Genomic DNA, 23220 nt, shown 5'->3' with positions numbered 1-23220 from the left:
TGTAAAAAAGTTCAATTTAAAAAAATTTCGCATTTTTATTTAACCCATGTAAGTTTTACCGTGGCTGATATTGTTTTTCTTGCTGCAACATCACATGCATCATAGTCATAGAAATACTCCATCATTTCCTTCCGATGGGTTTGCTGGCCTGATCACGTGCATCAACTCAAACGTCAATGGAAAGATGTAGAACGGGTTTGATAAAGCAGGGCCTATGCAAGTAGTGGTTTCCCAGATAATGAACTTGTAGGACGGTTGGACATATTCTGAAAATATTACTCTAAGGTCTCATTCAGATGGCCGTAATGTAATGTGGCCACATTTTAGTGTCCGGTTTACAGCCACAAATCCTGGTTCAATCATAGCGGTCTATGATGATGCTGTAAGTTCGGATCATTAGATCCGTGGTCAGGCCAGTATTTGCGGCTGTGAAAAGTGCGCTAATATGCACAGACATTCCAGCCTTCTCAATGACGTCCTCGTGCACACAACTATAGGTGTGAATCCATATCATACTCCTGAATACGGTATTCAAACATTTCTATGGGTCCATGTTTACCACCATATCATACTTTCCTACATTCTTGTTGGTAAATTTTGGGCATTTAAGAAGCCCTGCCCTCTACATGCACTAGATCCACGGTACCGAATCTTATATATAAACATGCAGTCCGCAATATGGGACACAATAAGGTTCTATACTGCACACTGCACGGGCCGGAATTCACACAGAAGTGCTTGGACATTAATCCTCATACATACGGAGACGATGAAGTGGCCAATGGCTGGTAACAAATAACATATGCATACTAATAATACATACATACTAAAGGGACCTGATAGTGTTGAACAGGGATTGGGGTTACAAGCAGTGCGGGCATTTCCAGGTTCCTGATAATGATGACCTATCCTATATATAGGAAAGAGGTGTCATTAGGCCTTAGAAACAATATGACAGCTATCTTAAGCCTATAGCCAGCCACTGCTGTTTTGATGATATCGGGTCCTGGTTTAAAGGGGTTTTCCAGGCTCCTGATATTAATGACCAATTCTCAGGATAGGTAATTAATATCCAATTGGTGAGGGTCTGGATTACCGGCACCCCTACCAATCAGCTGTTTCCTGGAGCAGGAAGCACAGGTCTATTCAAAGTGTAGTCGCCGTGCCGAGTTACTGCAGCTCAACTACCATTCACTTCAACGAGCTGCAGTAACCCAGCACGGCCACTACACTTTGACCGGAGCTGTGTTTCCCGCTCCATTCAAGAGCTAGTTCCAGCACCGGAGGCCGCAAGGAACCACTGATCGGTGGGAGTGCAGAGTGTCGACTCTCACTGATTGGATATTAATGACCTATTCTGAGAATAGGTCATCAATATCAGGATCCTGGAAAACCCCTTTAAATCAGGACCTGATATCATCAGAATAATAGTGCCTATAGGCTTATGCTAGCTGTCATATTGGCCACCAGACACCTCGGATTTCACTGACTGAAGTCACTGAGGACTTGTTGGGCTGTCTCCATAAACATGAGACTGATGGATCCTGTTGAACTGGTGACATACACCCACACATCATAGAAGCTAAAGGTAACTTGCATGGTAGTTTATGAGCATTATGCATGTTTGTGGACTTGAGGGTGCCTGTTGTGTTGTCCATGCAGTCCTATCTGGGGGCAGCATGTTCTAGAGCAGGAGAAGCTTCAAAATAAGTGAACCAGAAACACATCGTAGGAGTGATGGGAATGAATACTGTACAGCATTGATTTTGTTGGAAAAGATTCGGTATACCTTGTCATTTGCTCTTTCTGAACTCAGAAGTCATGTGGGCGATCCTACTCAGTGACTGACAGCTAGATCTTTATGTACAATCATACAAGGAAGGCTGGCAATCTTTGATAAGACCACCCATATGACTCCTAAAAAAAAAAAAAAATCAAAAAAACCGAAATGTGAATGTAGAAATAACAGGTTTTACTGAATCTTCTCCCAAAAAAAAACGATGTATCAATCTGCTCAGCTCCTCCTGCTCTATAACATGCTGCCTTTAGACCAGACACCATGTTCAATGTGACAGGTTCTCTATCAAGTGGACACCTTGATATACTTTGTTTTTCCTGGAAAGCAAGCTTAGACATTTTTCCCTCTCCATCACACATAGGAGATTGGAAGGTTGTCAACATGCACAAAAACTCTTCACAATCCTTAATCACAAAATATCTGCCTATTACAGAGCAGTATAGGGTTTCGGCATTACTTGGTATTTCCTCACAACATCTTACAATGGGGCATATAATATGTCCCAATGTCTCCAGGGTAAAGCGTCTTTTCTCAGATATAACTACAAGGTCCAAGCTGTGTAGGGACTTATTCCTGTGCCAGGACGTATTCACATGGCAAAGTGGTTAACACATAAATGAAACTGAATATAGGATGGATATGATCAATCTACTAAAGATGAATGCACGCACAATGCTTTCTCCTCCCAAATTAACAAGGTAGTTTAATACCAGAGAATAAGTCCTTTCTCCACAAGGATCATTCTCCATTAATGACAACATTACAACAATAGTCTAGCAGCAAGTCTCTCATGTGTCCATCCCCTACAGTACATCTGCACTACTAAAGTAATAAGGCACTCAGAAAAGGAGGGTTAATCAAGTGACAGACGCACCCTTGTAACATATAAAGTCTTCAGCTTATCATCACACACGCAGAAACAAGCAGCAACACTAGACTGTCCTCTGACAACACCTACTGAACAGCCCAACTAGGTCATGATCTGGAACACAAATCTCTGCCTTGACTTCATGATTATACATAGCTCGCTTGATTTCACGGTTATACATAACCCACATGATTTCATGGTTACATATAGTATTAACCTATGTGGTCTGTGGAGTTGCACCCACCTCAATGCTTTGCCAGTCAAGAAAACCTAACCAACCATAATTACCCAAGAAATTTGAAGAATTTAACATTATTCTGGAGTGAAATATACATTGTGGTTCATCAGATGAGTTTATTTCTTCATTAAGTGTTTTAGGGAAAACATTCAGTATATGGCCAGCTATAGGCCTCATGCATACGACCGTTGTTCTGGTTCGCATCAGAGCCGCAGTTTTTGCGGACCCGTTCACTTCAATGGGGCCACAAAAGATGCAGACAGCACTCCGTGTGCAGTCCGCATCCGTTGCCCGTTCCGTGGCCCTGCAAAAAAAATATAACATGTCCTATTCTTGTCCGTTTTGCGGACAAGAATAGGCATTTCTACAATGGGCCGCCTGTTCCGTTCCGCAAATTGCGGAAGGCACACGGGCGGCTTCCGTGTTTTGCGGGCCGCAAAAAACGGAACGGTCGTGTGCATGAGGCCTTAGGCTATCGATGAGGGACTCGCTCTACTTAAAAAAAAAAAATATAATAATATCTGCTGGGTGGGAAAATCTCGTAACTTTTTACTATGTTCACATGATTTCTGCGTTTTGTGTGAAAACTTTTGGGAACATATGCACAAAAATATCTCAATTGCTTCAATGAATAAAATGAATGAACTCATAACATGCTTTGAGAAATTTGCGGCCATCTGCGAGATGGACATTTCTGTTTGAAGTCCCTGTGGCACCAGATTAAGGAGACTAGTATGAAATTAGAGGCATGGAGAGATACAGTATAGCTCTATAGAAGTCTACGGACACCAAAGTACAACTCAGCCGGAGGTGTAACACGATTGTGTGCAGTAGCGTCATGGGCTGACTATGCAACGATGAAGTTTAGACCAAATAACTTGAGATTCAATGAAAATGAGCTTAACTATTAACCTAAAATGGTATAAAATGTGTTGAAATGGGTTACCAATGGGGTAGAATCTTAGTTTAGGGAGAAAATAGCCTTTTCAACACATCGGTTCCTCTTTTGGCCAGCACAGCCACCAAGCAACTCTTTCTCAACTGGTCGGAAGAATTTCTTAAAAAATCAAGTTGTTGGAGCACTGTTAAATTACGTACTTCTGATTTATCCTTGTTCTGTGCATGACCAGCTTTATAATTGACAGATGTGACAAAAACACATATGTCTCCAATAACAGAAATGTGTCTATAACATGCATCATAGTAAAGAAGGAGGAGGTATGTCTAAGAAACAGTGACCTCATGCCCTTTGTTCCTTCCATGATGTCACCAGTTCCTAGATCTAAATGCAGTCCAATGACTAGGAACATCCTACACGATTAACACGTTAAAGGTCATTTTTTTAATGATGGCAGCAAACTTCTAGTTGTTGACCCTGGTAAATGTTCATCATTCTTCCACGACAAGCTAGCACAAAGTAATGCCAAATTGCCAGGGTTAATGTTTTGCGTACATAGCCTTGCAATAGAAGTTGGGTTTTGCATCTAGTGACTGCAATGGTTAAGGTGTATCCTCCATGTATAAACGTCATCCCTCATTTTATAATTTCCTAACAAGACAAACTCTGCCAGGAAAGAAACATGTCACACAACCATCTCATTAGTAATCATCATCAGCATCCTAAAATTATATGTACAGCATCCTAACATTATATGTACACACATAAATAAAAAGCTGTTTTCTGCCTCCCTTGTCCATGTGTAAATGTCAAGAGATGTCAACCATTCCATATAGCACTTTGGTTCACTCCTACACTTCATTGACTGTTATGTAGTCAACCAAAGCTCAGGCAACCGATACACAACCTCCATTACCACTGTCATGTAACAATATGAAGATAAGCAGTAATTAGCAGGTAAAGTAAGTTGTCATTGGGGGTGCATACTCTTACCATCTGCTTCAGAAGGTTTCTCTAGTGGGGTTCAAAGTTTACATGCTACTTAAAGCCCCTTTCAGTCGTACGAACGCACGTTAGCGATAATCTGCTAGTGTAAGGGTGCTGCTGATTACCCGATGAATGAGCGAAACGCTAATTCATCAGGTAATAGGATCATTGGTGAGGACACCTAAATTATCGCTTACCGGCAGCAGATTTTGGTGTCTAAACAGCACTCTGCTGCCGGCAAACAACGAGTCTGTATAGGGATGAGAGATGGTATTAGTGATTGCTCCTCCCCATACTGTGGAGGAGATCTCTACATGTAAATGCAGTTTTCTCCTCAACTTGTCAGGCAGGAAAAGCTTCCTTCCCGACAATGGTCTGCTCTATCTAGAAGTAAAGGGGCCTTTAGTTGTGTCAATACAGCTGCATACAGACTGAATACAGGTCACTTTCAACCTATATATTGTGTATTGTCAGCACTACATATCTTCAAATTTTATATGACACTGGAAAGAGGATTTAAATAAATATTAAATCAACCAACGGGAAAAAAAAGGAAATGCAAAGTTTGGAGCCAAAGGAAAATGACCTCAATGAAATTGGAGTGACATCTATGAAGCGTACCATCTTCAAGAAAGACAGAAAACACACTGTATTGCACTGTGGGATGTATGGAGGGATGAAGTTTTATATTTCCCTTTTATGGCTTTTTAAACTCTTTGGTAACATATCGATATATACAGTCACAAATAAAAAAACAAAAACAAGTCCTTCTATTTCTATGACAAAAACCACACCTGATCCTACATCTACTCAGCATTAACTGTGAACACCAACTGTACAAAGCAACAGCATGCCCCCCTAAGGAAGACAAAGAAGATTTAGTCATACACCCACCTACTGACTGTATGCTACGCACATATATACACACACCGTGTTGATCTACGCCACTACAACCGTTACATCATCTTAAAAGAAGCAGGCCAAGGTACAGCCCAACAAGAACTGAGGCAGGAATTTCTTGAAGTCATTGTCTGCAATCCACCGGACGTACAATGCAAAATAAGGATCCACTTCAAACAAGTGAAGCCGAAGCACATTATGAAGAGACACATTGATGGGAATGAACACTGTAGAGCTATGAGATGGCTTCTGTAGGATTGATTTTCTTTTGGACAGTCACGGGTTAAAGGGAACATTGTTAATGGCTTATTCTTAGAAGGAGTATAATAAACTTGTCATAAAGATTATTATTATTATTAATAACTCTTATGAGGACTGGTGAATGAAGACGATATGATGCACATAGGGCGGAAAGAGGAAGCAAATGGGTTAATTATGTATCACACAGCAAGTCATCCAGTATCATCTGTTAGCTGTCTCGGGAAGCAGGCAGTCATTATAATACATCTGCACGGCTTTATTACATTATCCTAATCACAAGCACAAGGTACCAGGCCTATCATACTTGATGGGCATGTTCCTTCTGTCTGTTGTCAAATGACAGCGACAGGAAAATGTCCCATAAAGATTTGATGAATCAGCTAAACCAATTCATAACCAAGTATAAGGCGTCTCTTATACCTAGCATGTCAACATTTACAGTATTTACTCCGATGCATGGAGATTAAGTGATTTAAAGGGAGTCTGTCAGCAGTTCTGACCATGTTTAAACTGCTGACAGAACTAGGTAGGGGCTGGGAAGAGCAGCGTAATAATACTTTTTGTGGAACTTTTCTAATCAGGAGTAGTGTGAATATGAACATATGCATATTCTGCTAGATTATGCTCCAGCCAGTGCACAGGGCTCAATGCAGAGACCACTTCACAGTGAAGCCCTCCTCTGGGCACTTGAAAGAGCAGAATTTGGCACAATAAAACCTCATATACTCACTACTCCTGGCGCGACTTGCGCTGATCTGAGTTGCACCACTTAAAAAGTTGTCCTCTGGTCCAGTTCTTGAAGAGCAGAGCTCTGTGAACAATATTGTCTATTGTACATGGACTGCAATAGAATTGTGACTTACTTTATGTCTGGATACTTTCAGGTTAAGTTAAAGGGAGCATGGTGTCTGATCTGAAATTGAACATGTTATAGAGAAGGAGAAGCTGAGCAGGCTGTTTTATAGAAAAATATTCACTACAACTTTTATTCATTTAAATTCCAGTCCCTTCAATGCTCTGGAGCCCAGTGGTGGTCCTATCAGTGATGGACATTCCCTGTAAGACTGTACACACAAAGTTAGTTGTCAACCAAAAGGAAGGACCGACCAATGGACTCAGTTAAACTGAATCTTACACACAAAGCTAATCTACTCAGCCCCTCCTGCTCTATACCATGCTGACTACAGATAGGACGGAATATAGAAAGTTCCAGGTTCCCTTTAAGTGATGGTGGTGGTTCCAAGTACGGCTCTAGAACTGAATTTCTGTCTTTCAACCCTTTTCGAATTAGCCAATTCACATTGACGATACAGAGATTTATTCATCTCATACTTTTCCAAACCATTGAAAATATATTAAATAAACAAAATACGCCATGCAAAAAAATTCCCTTAACCAAAATGGATCACAACGTGACCTAGTGACTGTCCTAATGTCTTAATCCTCTCCCTACAACCATCATGAAACCCCCAATATGTTGGTGTTTCCTCAAAATATTCTGAAAAAAAAAATGAAAAGATGACCTAAACCGCAATGCCCTGAACATTTCTATATACATTATACTATGTAAATAAATGAAGACATATCAGAAGCCTTAACAACCAGACCCAAGAAATATGTACAATCAATACCAATAATAGATGGAACCTTCCTCCTCAAAAAGTTGCTTTTCTGTAAATTAGTGAGAAAATCGAAACCCACCTAGAAAAAATAAAATAAAAAGCTGTATGGATCCGATACCAAACTGCATGTAAGGATGGCAAAGAACTTAGGGGGAGATTTAGCTTGTGCCAGAAAAGTGGAGTTAAAAAGTCTCAAAATAGTCGCGATTTTTATGCAGCCCTTGCCAATTTTTGAAAGGGCTGCAATAACAAATTTATTTTCTTTACATCAGTTTTCTGACACAAATAAAACCAGAAATCTACAGCGGCTCACAGCTGCCATAGATTTTCTTTTAGAAGTATGGACTGCAGGAGGATACATCTAATTTAGAACGAGGCCTGCACCTCATCAGAAGTAGGTGCAGCTTCTGGCAGCGCAGAGGATATCAAAACTGATGGAGAAATCTTGATAAATCTCACCCTTAGTTTCCTATCCATTTATACATCTCCATCCTTAGGCTTTAATATTTTATTTAGCGCCAAATCACATTGGCGCAGCAGTAATTATTTCTGATCTTTGGAAACTAGAAAACTTTCAGCAAGACTGTGTAGCTCTGAGCTTGAATTAGGCAAAACCTCGTCAACAAAAAGGCAACTGCTAAAAACCGAAATCCTTAGAAATCTATATTCTAATAAGCCAAAAACTCAAAGAACACAACCCATTTTTATGCCAGCTTTGAAAGCATGGCAAAGAAGACAGAGATCCTTATAAAGGAGAGATGGAAATCTGAAGAAGGGGAATAGTGTTTTATATTATCCATCCCAGGACAATTATCTTTAAATCCCGACCTGCTATTTTTATGAGCATTCTTCAAAGTCTCTCAAAAAATAATGTACAATGCAAAATGGGTTAATCTCTTACATGGGTTTCATCACAAACTCGATAGCAGAGTTTTATATGCTTTTATCAGAAATGATCAAAATCACAACAGATATATGCTGTATCTCCCTATAGTACAGACAAGGTGAAATAAATGAAGGTCAACAGTCCAACCACAACCGGAAGGAACGAGGCTGCTCACCAGCAGCTTCTAGGCATGGTTGTAGGACAGGGGGTCGGCAACCAACGGCACTCCAGCTGTGGTGAAACTACACCTCCTAGCATGCAAATTTGTTTAGAGCATGCTGGGGGTTGCAGTTTCACAACATCTGGAGTGCTGGAGTTTGCTGAGCTCCGGTGTAGGATTTATCCACGCCAAGTTTACAGCACAGGATTTCATCTCCTCCACCGAGCCATGTGCAAGGTCAAGAGCATCCCTCCATTGAAGGGATAAAATACTGCTTTGGAGACAGTGGGTGGATAAGTCCTACATTTGACTAGAAGCTACTGGAGTGCTGCTTCATTTATATCGTGGTATCTCTATATTCAGTGTGGTAAGGTGGTGGGGGGGGGCAATATTTTACTGCTCAGGTCTTGCAGGAGGAAATCCTATTGTAGGATTCTGTATCATATAAGGAAACAGGTTGCTCTTGCTATTTTAGTAATTGCTGATAGCTACTTGTGAGTGAGGACGAACCAGAATTTCCTACCGTATTTTGCTCATGTTAAAGTGGCCTACATTTGGATGGAGTCACCATCTAATTGCGAGGGCACGTTATACAAAGACAAAAAAATGTATGTGCTAATTGTTTGAGGTTTTTCATGGAGGCCAGCATATCTCAGTACAGACCACACAGCTGCCATGAAACTTCAGCTCAAAGCCAAAAACAATGTATGTGCACTTTTAAATGAATCACCATACACATTTCTGAATGGTCTACTCTCCCATACAAAGCTGCAGTCAGACCTGTGCAGGCTTAACACTTCTGTTAAATTCTTCCGTTTTCTGTTTCAACCTTCCCACAATCCTAGAGGCTTAGTCCTTAAAAAGTTGGCATTCATTGTGTTTTCTACGGGCCTATTTGCCATGGCTTCCATTTCGAAAAATATAGTTAATATTGGTGACTGGAACTGAAATAAAAGCAAGGACAAAAATGCAAACCAAAAAATAAAATCACCTTCCAAAAAATGTATTTGCATATCGCTTGCACCCCTCCTTTTCCCTCCCCCCTCAGTCCCCTCCCCAAAATAAACAAATAAGAAACAGCCACACAGTCCTTTAAAAAATGAAAAAAAAAAAAATGGTGTCAGGCAGCAAAATTGCAACTTCCCCATTGCAGTCTGTTTCGCATACGGTTCGCCGCTTATGTCCTGGTGCTGCACTTTCCTTGTATGTCACGCATTTAAATAAAAATTAAAAAAAAAAATATCTACGGTAAAAAAATGACAAAAAAAAATCTTCTTATTAAAATAGAATTTGTTTTTACGCTTTGTTGGATTTTTTTTCTGTTTGTTATTTTTTTACACTTTTTTTGTTCTTTTTTTTTTTTTGTATTTCTCAGTTGAAATTTGAAAGTCTGTTCTGGTTTCATTAGGTTTCTTGAGTTCTCTTTTTCTAGCTGCTTTGGTTCCTTGGAAGTTTTAAAGTTTATTGCAGTAAAAATGCTTCTTTGCAAAAGAAAGAAAGAAAAATATTTTTTTTCTTCATTCATCCCCCCAGCGTGTTTATTTCTTTTTTTCTAACTTTTTTTTCAGCTATCCCCATTATTCAGTAAAGCCTCATGTTCAGCCCTGCAGCTTTCCATCCAGTCACATCCTGGGCTGATTCATATTCACGTGTGAACCTAACAAAAGAATGAAACTTTCATCATAGATGCATAATGAAACCCTCAACTGAGCAGAAACTGAAAGCATGCATGGAAATGTTTTATAATATTAATGTAATGCTCAATGAAGTTGTGCATGTTTGAGGGAGTTGGAAAACCCCTTTCCTGGGCAGGTCTGCAAAGGGAAGCATACTTACTTGCTTCGGGCTCCTGTGCTCTACAGCCTCCACTGCTCCACTCGGGTTCCTGGATGTAAACTTCCAGTTTGAAACCTCTGCAGTCAATTGCTGACAGCAACAGTGACCTGCTCCCCTTGTGTGTCACATGAAAATTTGTCATGACGAAAGGGGAGCAGGTCAATGTTGTCGCCAGCGATTGGCTGCTGCGGTGTCAAACCGGAAGTTTACATCCAAGGACCCAAGTGGAGCAGCGGAGGCCAGAAAGCACAGGAGCTGGGAGCCACTGTTAGGAAGCTGGCAAGTATGCTTCCCTTCACATGGCTGCCTGGGGGGAGTTGTTAAAACCCCCCACCAAACATGCACAACCCCTTTAAACACACAGACAATCCACCCAGAAAGTCTTTAGACCCTTTTACTTTTTTCACATTTTGTTGTGGCCCTGCACTAAAATAATAATTAAAAAAATGTCTCCCTCCATCATTCTGCAGTCAATTCCCATAATGAGAAAGTGAAAACAAAATTTTATAAATATTTAGCAAATTTATTTAAAAGGAAAAACAAAAAATTCACATGGACATAAGTACTGAGACCCTTTGCTGTGAAACTTCTTTGACATGTATTAACACATTGATTGGAGTCCACTTGTGGTAAATTCAGTTGATTGGACATGGTTTTGAGCAAAAACCAAGCCATGAGGAGGAAAGAACTGCCCATAGAGCTCAGAGACAGGATTATGTGGAGGCACAGATCTGGAGAAGCTTAAAGAAAATTCCCGAGCACAGCGGCCTCTGTAATTCTTAAATGGAAGAAGTTTGGAATAACTAGGATTCTTCCTGGAGCTGGCTGCTGGAAGAAACTTCAAAAGGGTCAACCATCACTTCTGCACTCCGCCAATCTTGACTATATGGCAGAGTGGCCAGAAAAAAGCCTCTCCTCAGTAAAGGACATATAAAAGACCACCTGGAGTTTGCAAAAAAGCACCAAATGGACTCTCAGTCTGTGAGAAACAAGATTCTCTGGTCTAATGAAACCAAGATTTAACTTTTTGGCCTTAATTCTAGGTGTCATGTTGGCAGGAAACCAGGCACTGCTCATCCTTAGCGCAATACCATCCCTAAAGTGAAGCATTGTGGTGGCAGCATTATGCTGTGGGAGTGTTTTTCAGTCGCTGGGGTAGGAGGACTAGTCAAGGTTGAGGGAAACCTGGACGGAGCAAAGCACATAGATATTCGTAATGAAAACCTGATCCAGAGTGCTCTGGGCCTCAGAATGAGCTCTGAAGGTTTGCCTTCCAAAAAGACAATGACCCTAAGCACACAGTCAAACACAGGAGTGGCTTAGGGACAACTCTGCGAGTGTCCTTGAGTGGCCCAGCCAGAGCTCTGACTTGATCCCAATCGAACATCTTTGGAGAGACCTGAAAACGGCTGTCCACCAACGGTCCCCGCCCAACATGACAGAGCTTGAGAGGATCAGCAGAGGAATGGCAGAAAATCCCCAAATCCAGATGGGCAGACCTTGTGGAATCATAACCAAAAAGATTGGAGGCTGTAATTGCTGCCAAAGGTTCTTCAACTAAGTCCTGAGTAAAGGGTCTGAATCCTTATGTTAATGCAAGATTTTCATTTTTCCTTTTCAATAAATTAATAAAGATTTCTAACATTTAGTTTTCGCTTTGTCATTATAGGGTACCGAGTGCAGAATGTTGGGGAAAAGCAATTTATTTTATTTTAACACAAGGCCACGACATAACAAAACTACTATTCTAATGAGAATACCTTGCAGATAAACCCTTCCCTCTGCAGCGTAGTCATTACTTTGCTCTTCCATTGAAAATGTTTATCTCGATGTCCCCGATCCCTATGTGAGTATCTGGCCTTCTTGTTCTTACCTGCACTTTCTTTCACTGGTACGAATAAGTGGCGTGTTCTGTGGTGGTTTCCACGGCAACTTGTTGAGGCTGCCCACTGCTCTCCTGAGCAAAACAAATTATTAGGAGGAGTCTGGCAAATGTAACATGTCCTACTTCCCCCATTAATGTACAGTAAAGGGGCTGTCCGGTTTCTGCAAGAAACCAGACAATGCTGGGGAATAGCCTTCAAGCAAGAAGTGAGCAGTACTTACCTAAAAAAAATCCTGCACAGCCGCTCCAGTTCTCACAGGTGGGCTTTGCTTTATGTGGCTGCATTGGTGATGTCACCTTGACAACATGTGACTGCTGGAGCCAATCACTGGCCTGTCAATGTGATGTCACCACTACAGCTGGGTAAGCAAAGCCCAGCCGGAAGAACCAGAGAAGCGGTGCGGGCTCTGTTAGGTAAGTACTGCTCAGTTCTTTATTGTAGGCTATTCCCTAGCATTGTCTAGTTTCTTGCTGAAACCTCACAAACCCTTGTATTGATATTGCCAAAAAAGAATTCCAAACTACAGCATAAAACTGCAACAAAGCCATAAAAAAATCCTAACACTGTCAGTACAATGATATAATCACACAAACATAACTCTCTCTTGTTCCTCACCTCTATGGAGACAGTAGAAGGCACGGACGAGTACTGGGGGATATAAGCCCCCTGCATAGCGGCTGCAGCTGGCATATACTAAAATGATGAAATTGAAAAGGAGTTACAATAAATAGCATTAGACGTACAGCCTTTCACAGTTAGTTACTGGGCTCCACAGTCATTTCTTACCGCTCCCGTGCTCCCCAGTGACAAGTGTCCCAGCTGCTGAGTCAGAGGTCCCATCATGGAAGCAGGCTGGATGGAAATAGCATGGTCCATAGTGGGAGTGAGAACAGTTCCCTAGAAAATTAAGTGAAGGTTCAAGAGATGCAGTGCAGAAAACAAAAAGTTGGGTACAGCAATTTTCAACCCTATAATGTTTCACCATATAATTCCCACTTAAAGGCAGTAAAGACAGCAAGTTATCCAGATTAAAGGGGTATTCCTATGTTATATGATATAACATAACATTATGATCAGAGGGTTTGATACCTTATCCTCAGGACAGACAATATCTGCATGGCGGCATTGTGACACTCCGCACCCCCGCCAATCAACAGTTTCAGAGTAGCTCTGGCGCCATCCGTTGTGCAGTGGACAGAGCTGGTTACTGCAGAGCTGCTCCCATTCACTTCACAATGGTAGGACCTATGTAGCCGGAGATATTCTGAAACAGCTGCTCAGTGGGGGTGCACTGATTAGACACTGATGGTTTATCCTGATTATAGGCCATCAATATTAAACTCCTGGAAAACCCCTTTAACCTCTGCAGCTTTTTCATTCTGAAGACGATCAGGAAGTGATGAAATACATATGCTAGTTATAGGTCATTACTTCTAATTGTGAGAAATGCTCTAGCGGATATTAAAGCAAGGCTATCAGCCTAAATGCAGTGATACATATAACAAGCTTTATTGCACTGTGCTTCCTGTTGCCTTGAGCTAGTACCTTCCAAGAACTGTATCAAAAGGCCTCTCACCCAGCCACCTCTTTACTGGGTTGGACGTGGTCTTACAGGTTGGTTACCTACAGGTGGCACTAGTGAGACAGTTTTTTTTTCTTCTGGAGGAAAACTTATTTGCATATTTTTTCCCAGGGGGCACTGCCTTTAAGACTCCCTCTACCAGTTGTATCTCCTCAAAGAGAGTCTGGACCTCCCAGAAGCTTAAAGCTAGGATTGATAGCCTTAGAGGATGCTTTAGAGTAGAGCAATGTTAGAATTCACATGTTGCTTGCTATCAGACATGAGAAGGGAACTGTTACTTACTGCAGGCTGCATGAGGTAAGACTGATGATGCATCCAGGAAGGATTATGAACCTGCAGATAAACAAATACAAAGTCTATTAGTCCAGTAAACATCTCTAGATGTATCAAGTGAGGCCAGCCATTTATCTAGACTCCTACCTGATAAGAAGAAACAGGTGATGGCAGGTATGGGGAGAGGGCTGCCTGAGCAATCACCCGGTTTGGGGCAATACTGTACGGGGTGGTGTAAAACCTGAAATATAGAAATCAAATGGAATAACTAAAAACATTAATAGCAATATAGCTGCTAACATTATTTTTTTAACCAAGAAAGACTCTTTTTCTACACAGACAACTATAACTGGTACATTTGCAAAGAAAAAAACTGCATCATAGTTGTCCACCTAAATGCTCTAGGGTCCTGAGATTGACCAAAAGTTTGTATATACAGTGCTGCCCATAATTATTTATACCCCTGGCAAATTTTGACTTAAAGTTACTTTTATTCAACCAGCAAGTAATTTTTTGACGGGAAATGACATAGGTGTCTCCCAAAAGATAATAAGACGAAGTACAAGACGCATTATTGTGGAAATAAAATATATTTCTCAGCTTTTATTTACATTTGAGCAAAAAATACAAGATGTTCCGCACTGTGGAAAATCTCAGAGGACGTGGTCGGAAGCCAAAAGTGACACCTGTGCTGCTGGCCAGGAGGATAGTTAGAGAGGTGAAAAAGAATCCAAGGATCATCACCAAGGCCATCCTGGTGAATCTGGGCTCTTCTGGTGGCAATGTCTCAAGGCAGACAATCCAACGGACACTGCACACTGCTGGGTTCTACGGATGCAGACCAGGCACACAAAAGCTCGCTTGGCCTTTGCAAAAGCTCACCTGGACAAAGAAGAAGACTTCTGGTCTTCTGTGTTATGGTCAGATGAAACAAAAATTGAATTGTTTGGTCACAATGATATTTTCTTCATTTGGCGTAAAAAAGGAGAAGCCTTCAACCCAAAGAACACCATCCCCACTGTCAAACATAGTGGAGGGAACCTAATGCTTTGGGGGTGTTTTTCAGCCAATGGACCAGGGAACCTAATCACAGTAAACGGCACCATGAAAAAAGAGCAATACATAAGGATTCTCAACGACAACATCAGGCAGTCTGTAGAGAAACTTGGCCTTGGGCACCAGTGGACATTTCAGCATGACAATGACCCAAAACACACAGCAAAAGTGGTGAAGAAATGGTTCAGACAACAACATTAACATTTTGGAGTGGCCCAGCCAGAGTCCAGACTTGAATCCAATTGAAAATCTGTGGAGGGAGCTAAAGATCAGGGTGATGGCAAGAAGATTTGGAGCTAATTGCTAAAGATGAATGGCCAAAAATACCTGTGGAGACATGCAAAAATCTGGTCTGCAATTATAGGAAGCGTTTGATTGCTGTAATAGCCAATAAAGGCTTTTCTATTGATTATTGAGAAGGGTATGAATAATTTTGGACTGGACACTTTTTGTTCAAATGTAAATAAAAGCTGAGAAATGTTTTTTTTCCCACAATAATGCCTCTTGTACATCGTCTTATTATCTTTTGGGAGACACCTATACCATTTCCCGTAAAAAAATTACTTGCTGGTTGAATAAAAGTAACTTTAAGTCAAAATTTGCCAGGGGTATGAATAATTATGGGCAGCACTGTATATATAGTCAACCTAAACTTTGACCCCTTCCCAATGCTTGACGCAACTGTACATCATAATGGTCAGCTGAGCCCACTCCATATGCAGCTGACACCCATGATAAATGCAATTTGTTGAAGTGAGACAACCCTTCTAAGCCCTGCCTTTGGCAGGACTTAACAGGAAGACATCACAAGCACCATAGACTGCAATACTATAGTGTTGCAGTCTGTGGTATGATTCCATGTTCAAGTCCCCTAGAGGGATGGAAAAAAAATGTTTGTAAAATATATTTAAAAAAAATAAGTATCCTAAATTCAAATCATCCTCTTTCACAATTTTACATATAAAATTAGTGATAACAAAATAACATAAATGATATTGTCTAAAAAATGTCTATTAAAACATATTTTCTTGTTTTTTCACTACAGGATATGATAAATTCAATGGTGCCAAAAAAAAAATCCTTCATAGGGCAATATGAAGGAAAATTCAAAAAGTTCTGACTCCTGGAAGGAAGGGAGGAAGGAAAAAAAACCTAAAGCAAAAAATGTTCATAGCGGAAATGGGTTAAAAAGGGCAGACATGATGGACTGTACTGCAATAACAAATATAGGACTTTAAATAATACTGCAAGTGTATAAATGAAGATCAAGATTTTAGTATCTTACCCATTCTGCAGGGCAGTTGTAGGATCATATGTCAAAGTCATTCCACCCTTATCAATGAAGAAAACAATATGTAAGGATTGGCTGTGTTATTAATAAAAAGAACACGAAAAGAGGAAACTGAAATCTTGTTTCATATTACCGTCTCTCCCTCGCGTGGCCAGCCACGTCCATTCTGAATATACTTCCCCTGGGTTTGCCTCTTTTTTTGACCTCCATCAGCAAACTTGCAAAGTAGGGGCTCCTGGGGCGCTGCCAAAACATAAATTGTAACAGACAAGGTTTGGTGGATTCGAGTACGAAAGTGGCATATCTAGGCATGACATGTTGTAAAGCTGTTCACGGTGGCATCATGGCTCCACTTATTGGTCTAGATCAGAGATCAGCTCAGCAACCTCCGGCACTCCAGCTGTCCTGAAACTACAACTCCCAGAATCCTCCTTTAAAGGGGTTGTCCGGGTTCAGAGCGGAACGCGGACATACCCATAATTTCACCCCAGCAGCCCCCCTGACTTGAGCATCGGAGCAGTGTGTTCAGCATCGGAGCCCGGCAGTGTGTTCAGTGACGTCAACGGCTCTTATGGGCGTGCTTTAGCGCTGCCCTAGCCGTTTTACTGGCTAGGGCAGCGCTAAAGCCCGCCCATCAGTGCCAGTCACATCACCGGGGTTCCTGGCAGCCCCATGGAGAGACCGGTACGTCACCGGATCTCCAAAAAATGCCTTTACCCTGCGCGATTTAGCGCAGGGCAAAGGAGAGCATCGGAGCATGAACTGCTCCGATGCTCAAGTCAGGGGGGCTGCCGGGGTGAAAATGGAGGGATGTCCGGGTTCAGCTCTGACTCTGGACAACCCCTTTAACTTCTATAGGAGTTACAAGAACAGCCAATAAAGTGTACATGCTGGGAGTTGTAGTTTCACAGCTGCTGGAGTGCCAAAGGTTGCTGATCCCTGGTGACAGGCTTACAATGGGATCCATCAGGAGTCAGTCAAGGTTCATGCTGTTTTGATGGCAAGCATAGCAATGGATGCTGTGCTATTCCAGACACCGACAATGAAAATCCAGACAGAGTGCCGTGCACAGTAAACACAATGAAAATATATATTTTTTTTAAACACTCATTTACGTTCTGTTGCAGTTTTTCTACTACTAAAACAATTGTACAAAATCATTTTCTTTAAAGTGTTATCATTTATTGTAATAATTCACAAATGAATATTTTGACTGGTACCCCTTTACCCTTTCTACCTCACTCTCTCCCCCTCCCCCCCCTTCCTTTATTTTTATTCTTTTTCCACTCTTCCCTTTCCTTCCCTGTTAACTGTTTTATTATGTTAAGGTTTTACCTAATAATAGTAATACAATTTGATTTGATAGGAGTGAATTAACTCCAAATGTTTGTAAAGCAATATTTACTTTTATAAAAATAAAAATTTACAGATTATAGACACCAAAAAAAAAAATATATATATACAAGTTGAATGCAAATACCTACCTGGGACACCAGGTGGCGCTTTCATGTATTTGCCATTGAAGTGAGAAATCACAGCTTCACATTTCTCTGTAGACTCCATCCTACAAATTAAACACAATTTCAAGCACCTTATTTATTGAAACAAACGGATCTGAGGCTGGGCTTCAGATAACTTGGTACTATCATACTACCACTAGACTGATACTATAAACTAGTTTACACTCTCACCTCGCAAAACCAACCCCTCGGCTGGTCCCATTAGCATCCCTCAATATACGAGTGGATATAACCTGCCCAAAAGGTTTCAGCAGCGATTCCAGCTCCTGCTCGTCCATGCTGACGGGTAAGTTGGAGATGTACAGGTTTGTCGGATCTTGTTCCTGTTGCTGTAAAGAAGAAGAGGCGCTGCAGTGAGTAATGGAACTATCACTGGTACTGTGGTATACTGTCATGGTAATATCTCGAGGTAGATTAGAAATATGCTGTTATTGTGCTCCTATAGGCAGAGGCAGTCTGAGCGCCAGAAACGGAAGTCTACGCCACTTCAGAAAAGTGGCGAGAAGCTTAAAAAGTCACACACGCGTAAATAAGTTGATAAATGTCCCTCATTGTATTAGCGCGACAATCTCTACGGTATATGGACATCACATGGAAAATGCATGGAGGGTAGAACCTTCCTCTGGTGCTAACAGCAGCTGGAATCACAATGCTCAGCAGATCAAGGGGGATTCTTTTATTGGAAAAAAGGTAACCAACCCCTTAAAGGGGCCATCAAATGTTAACAGCCTATATGTGAACATTCTATGTATATTTTTTATTTATTTCATTTTTTACAAGAAAATAGGTGGATGGTGTTAGGGATATCATTTTTTGAAGTCATTACATTGTTCAGCAACAGCTGTCACACTGTTATCCTAATTCTACTAATCTACTATTATACTAACAGATAACATCCTCCCTTCACAGCAGCAGTAAAATCACAATGAATTACCCATCTACATAAGATTTTTCTCTTACTGTGATGACTGCTACAGTTGTACAATATTTTGTACTACTGTAGCATTCAGCAGAGAAAGATAAAAATCCTATGTAGATGGGTAATTCATTGTGTGCTGACTTCTACCATATTTTGTATTTAATTTTCAGTGGTATAGTACTGCCAAAATGAAAAAGAAAAAACAGCCAAAAGTCCTATACAAATGTTTTTTATGAATATTGTATGGAATTTATCAGTCCCTTTATGTCACTTTTTTGGCATAAAACCCACGTGAGACCTCGTCACTTTCCAAAAAAGGGGTGGGACAAGCCCGGGGCGGTCCAGCGGGCCCGTCACATTTATTTTCATTTACTCCAGTTTTCTAGTAAGACAATCTTTCCACTCATATACAAATCAGATTTTAATGGGGAGTGACGTACATGCAAGACCATTTCTCGTTATATAATATTAACAGCCTTACCAAGTTCTATTTTAGAACTTTTTTTTATTTTTATAAAAGCTCATCATATCTTAAAACCATGCTGACACTGCAGGACTCACCTTTGCCATTTGAGCTTGCACCCCAGTGGCCTTCAGAGCATTAACGGCCTTTTGGGCAGCGCCAGGACTATCAAAATCCACAAACCCATATCCTATAAACAAAATTGACATAATTATAACAATTTCCAAAGTAAAAAGTCGCTGCAACACTGCATTATCCAATACCTTCCTCCCTTGCTCACATGCACAATTACGAGATTATTATCTGTAGGGACAACATAATGGGATAGTCCTACACAATCTGAAAATGGCAACTGGTATTACAATGACTGGAATTGTAATGGTCTATATTTAGATAATATCATGTAGTTAAAGGGCATCTGTCAGCAGATTTGTACCTATGACACTGTCTGACCTGTTACATGTGCGCTTGGCAGCTGAAGACATCTGTGTTGGTCCCATGTTCATATGTGCCCGCATTGCTGAGGAAAATGAAGATTTAATATATGCAAAGGAGTCTCTGGGAGCAACGGAGGCGTTACCATTACACCTAGAGGCTCTGCTCTCTCGGCAACTGTCATGCCCTCTGCACTTTATTGACAGGGCCAGGCGGGCATACTCACATTTACAACACGGATGCCTTCAGCTGCCAAGTGCACATGTAACGGGTCAGCCAGTTTCATAGGTACAGATCTGCTGACAGATGCCCTTTAAGTCAGAAGTGATGCTCTGGTGCAGGAGTCACTCTATGCTCTTTTGGATGGCTGAGATCTGTGTAAATACACTCATTCTTTAATATGTCTCCATTAACTCGTTCCTGACATCCGCCATACATGAACAGCAGATGTCGGGTCTTTAAAGATGGTGCCCGCTCCGGAGTGGAGGGAGAGCCATAGCCACCGGGTGCCTGCTCTTTCATACAGCAGGCATCCACAGCTAATGTCCGTAATCGGCATTAATGCCAACCACGGACATTTATCTCCTCAGATGCCATTGTCAAATGTGAGGAGGCTAAAACTCGGAAGTGTGCGCGATGAAAAGAATTTTTTTTTTCTCGAAAGTATTATATTTTTTTTTTTCAGTATTAAAACACAAGAAAACCTATACATATGTGGTATCGCGAGATTCGTACTGACCTGGAGAATGAAGAACGCAAGTCATTATACTATATGTGGTGGCTCACTCCCAAAATAGTCCAGAAAAATATAAGTGATTCAGAAGAAATATATATATGAAAAATGTCCCAAATTGGTTGGGAAGAAAGTTATATATAAGAATATATGATGTTGAAAAAATAATGATAAGTAAGTTATAAAATGTGACTTAGGCCTCATGCACACGACCGTGCCGTTTTTTGCAAAAAAACAGAAGCCGCCCGTGTGCCTTCCGCAATTTGCGGAACGGAACGGGCGGGCGTCAATATAATGTCTATTCTTGTCCGCAAAGCGCGGACAAAAATAGGACAGGTTATATTTTTTTTGCGGGGCCGCGGAACGGAGCCACGGATGCGGACAGCACACAGAGTGGTGTCCGCATCTTTTGCGGCCCTATTGAAGTGAATGGGTCCGCATCCGAGCCACCAAAACGGCGGCTCGGATGCGGACCCAAACAACGGTCGGGTGCATGAGGCCTTAATAGATGGTGATTACAGGTTCTCCTTAGTAATTCATAATTTGTGTATTTGATCAGTTGGATCTGCTTCATATGGTTTCATATAGTGTCCTTGATTGTGTGATATTCTATCAATAAAACATGCCCAGGACACAGTATTAGTTTAAAGGCACGTTTTTGATAAATAATAATGGACTAATCATGTGACATACAGTACAGACCAAAAGTTTGGACACACCTTCTCATTCAAAGAGTTTTCTTTATTTTCATGACTATGAAAATTGTAGATTCACACTGATGGCATCAAAACTATGAATTAACACATGTGGAATTATATACATAACAAACAAGTGTGAAACAACTGAAAATATGTCATATTCTAGGTTCTTCAAAGTAGCCATCTTTTGCTTTGATTACTGCTTTGCACACTCTTGGCATTCTCTTGATGAGCTTCAAGAGGTAGTCCCCTGAAATGGTTTTCACTTCACAGGTGTGCCCTGTCAGGTTTAATAAGTGGGATTTCTTGCCTTATAAATGGGGTTGGGACCATCAGTTGCGTTGAGGAGAAGTCAGGTGGATACACAGCTGATAGTCCTACTGAATAGACTGTTAGAATTTGTATTATGGCAAGAAAAAAGCAGCTAAGTAAATAAAAACGAGTGGCCATCATTACTTTAAGAAATGAAGGTCAGTCAGTCAGCCGAAAAATTGGGAAAACTTTGAAAGTAAGGGCTATTTGACCATGAAGGAGAGTGATGGGGTGCTGCGCCAGATGACCTGGCCTCCACAGTCACCGGACCTTAACCCAATCGAGATGGTTTGGGGTGAGCTGGACCGCAGAGTGAAGGCAAAAGGGCCAACAAGTGCTAAGCATCTCTGGGAACTCCTTCAAGACTGTTGGAAGACCATTTCAGGGGACTACCTCTTGAAGCTCATCAAGAGAATGCCAAGAGTGTGCAAAGCAGTAATCAAAGCAAAAGGTGGCTACTTTGAAGAACCTAGAATATGACATATTTTTAGTTGTTTCACACTTGTTTGTTATGTATATAATTCCACATGTGTTAATTCATAGTTTTGATGCCTTCATAGTCATGAAAATAAAGAAAACTCTTTGAATGAGAAGGTGTGTCCAAACTTTTGGTCTGTACTGTATGTAACTTTCGCTTCAGATAAAATCAGGGGACAATAGAAACAAACATCAATCAGAGAACCCAATTGCTATATATATATTTTTTTCTTTTCATATGAGTTTTTATACAAGTTTTATATGAAATAATGTATGTATTGACAGTTATGTTACCCTGATGAATTATTGGGAGTGGTCTAATGTTGGTATGCATTTTTTGTTTATTTTTATTTTTTATTGGATCCAAGTTTTTATATTCGTATTCGATTAAAATATTTAGTTTTTTAATGCGGCTCAGAATGCTTAGAGTGCATGTTAATTAACCAACTACAAGAACACAAGTCAGTTTTACTGCATAATGAACACCGTAAAATGAAAACCCCAAAAAAACCATGCAATTGTGGTAGAATTGCATTTTTTTCCAATTCTACTCCATTTGGAATTTTCCCCCCCCCGCTTTCCACTATATTGTATGACATTCTAAATGGTGGCACAAGAAAGTACAACTTGTCCCACAAAAAAACAGCCCTCATACGTCGATGTGAACAGAAAAAAAAAAAGTTATTGCTCTGGGAATGGAGTGAGCGAAAAATGAAAACGCTACATCAGGAAAGGGTTAATAGGGCTGAGTTATTAAGTTAAATGCCCACATGTTGAGTGGCTTGTAGAGAAGCACAAAAGCTCAGGTGGTAGGATGCCCATGTGTTCTATGCCCATTGTGGCACAGCACTGGGCTCGGGGCTCATTGTGGCTTACACTCTGCTAGCTCACTGTTAAGGCCTCCTGCACACGAAAGTGTGCGCCCCGTGGCCATTTTGCGGATCCGCAATACACGGGCGCTGTTCCGTGGCATTCCGCATCACGGATGCGGACCCATTCACTTCAATAGGTCCGCATTCATGCCCGCAATTGTGCATTCATGCCCGCAATTTGTGGGCCGCGGCACGGCCACGGGGCCCACACGTTCGTGTGCAGGAGGCCTAATGGGGACACTGTGGCTA

At 41.1% G+C, this 23220-nt stretch overlaps 1 protein-coding gene across 4 annotated transcripts in view; it reads right to left on the bottom strand.

Annotated features, from left to right (window-relative positions):
• Positions 1–9703: 9703 nt before the first annotated feature.
• Positions 9704–23220, bottom strand: part of RBMS2 (RNA binding motif single stranded interacting protein 2) — a 90376-nt gene continuing 76859 nt past the window's right edge. For 3 of the 4 annotated variants that reach the window (XM_040425617.1, XM_040425618.1, XM_040425619.1), the window contains exons 4-14: positions 19543–19634; positions 18234–18391; positions 18027–18106; positions 16676–16785; positions 16537–16583; positions 14343–14436; positions 14205–14255; positions 13127–13237; positions 12956–13033; positions 12328–12403; positions 9704–10275 (exon numbers count right to left, since the gene is read on the bottom strand). In XM_040425617.1, the coding sequence (XP_040281551.1) occupies positions 10241–10275; positions 12328–12403; positions 12956–13033; positions 13127–13237; positions 14205–14255; positions 14343–14436; positions 16537–16583; positions 16676–16785; positions 18027–18106; positions 18234–18391; positions 19543–19634 (932 nt within the window). In that variant the 3' untranslated portion in view covers positions 9704–10240. Of the gene's footprint in view, positions 10276–12327; positions 12412–12955; positions 13034–13126; positions 13238–14204; positions 14256–14342; positions 14437–16536; positions 16584–16675; positions 16786–18026; positions 18107–18233; positions 18392–19542; positions 19635–23220 lie in introns of all 4 variants that reach the window. The other variant, XM_040425620.1, reaches the window with a different exon arrangement.

Source organism: Bufo bufo, chromosome 3 (genome assembly GCF_905171765.1).
Source record: "Bufo bufo chromosome 3, aBufBuf1.1, whole genome shotgun sequence".
Classification (NCBI taxonomy): domain Eukaryota; kingdom Metazoa; phylum Chordata; class Amphibia; order Anura; family Bufonidae; genus Bufo; species Bufo bufo.
The sequence above is the reverse complement of the archived record's forward strand: the minus strand, read 5'-3'. Positions and strand labels throughout refer to the sequence as shown.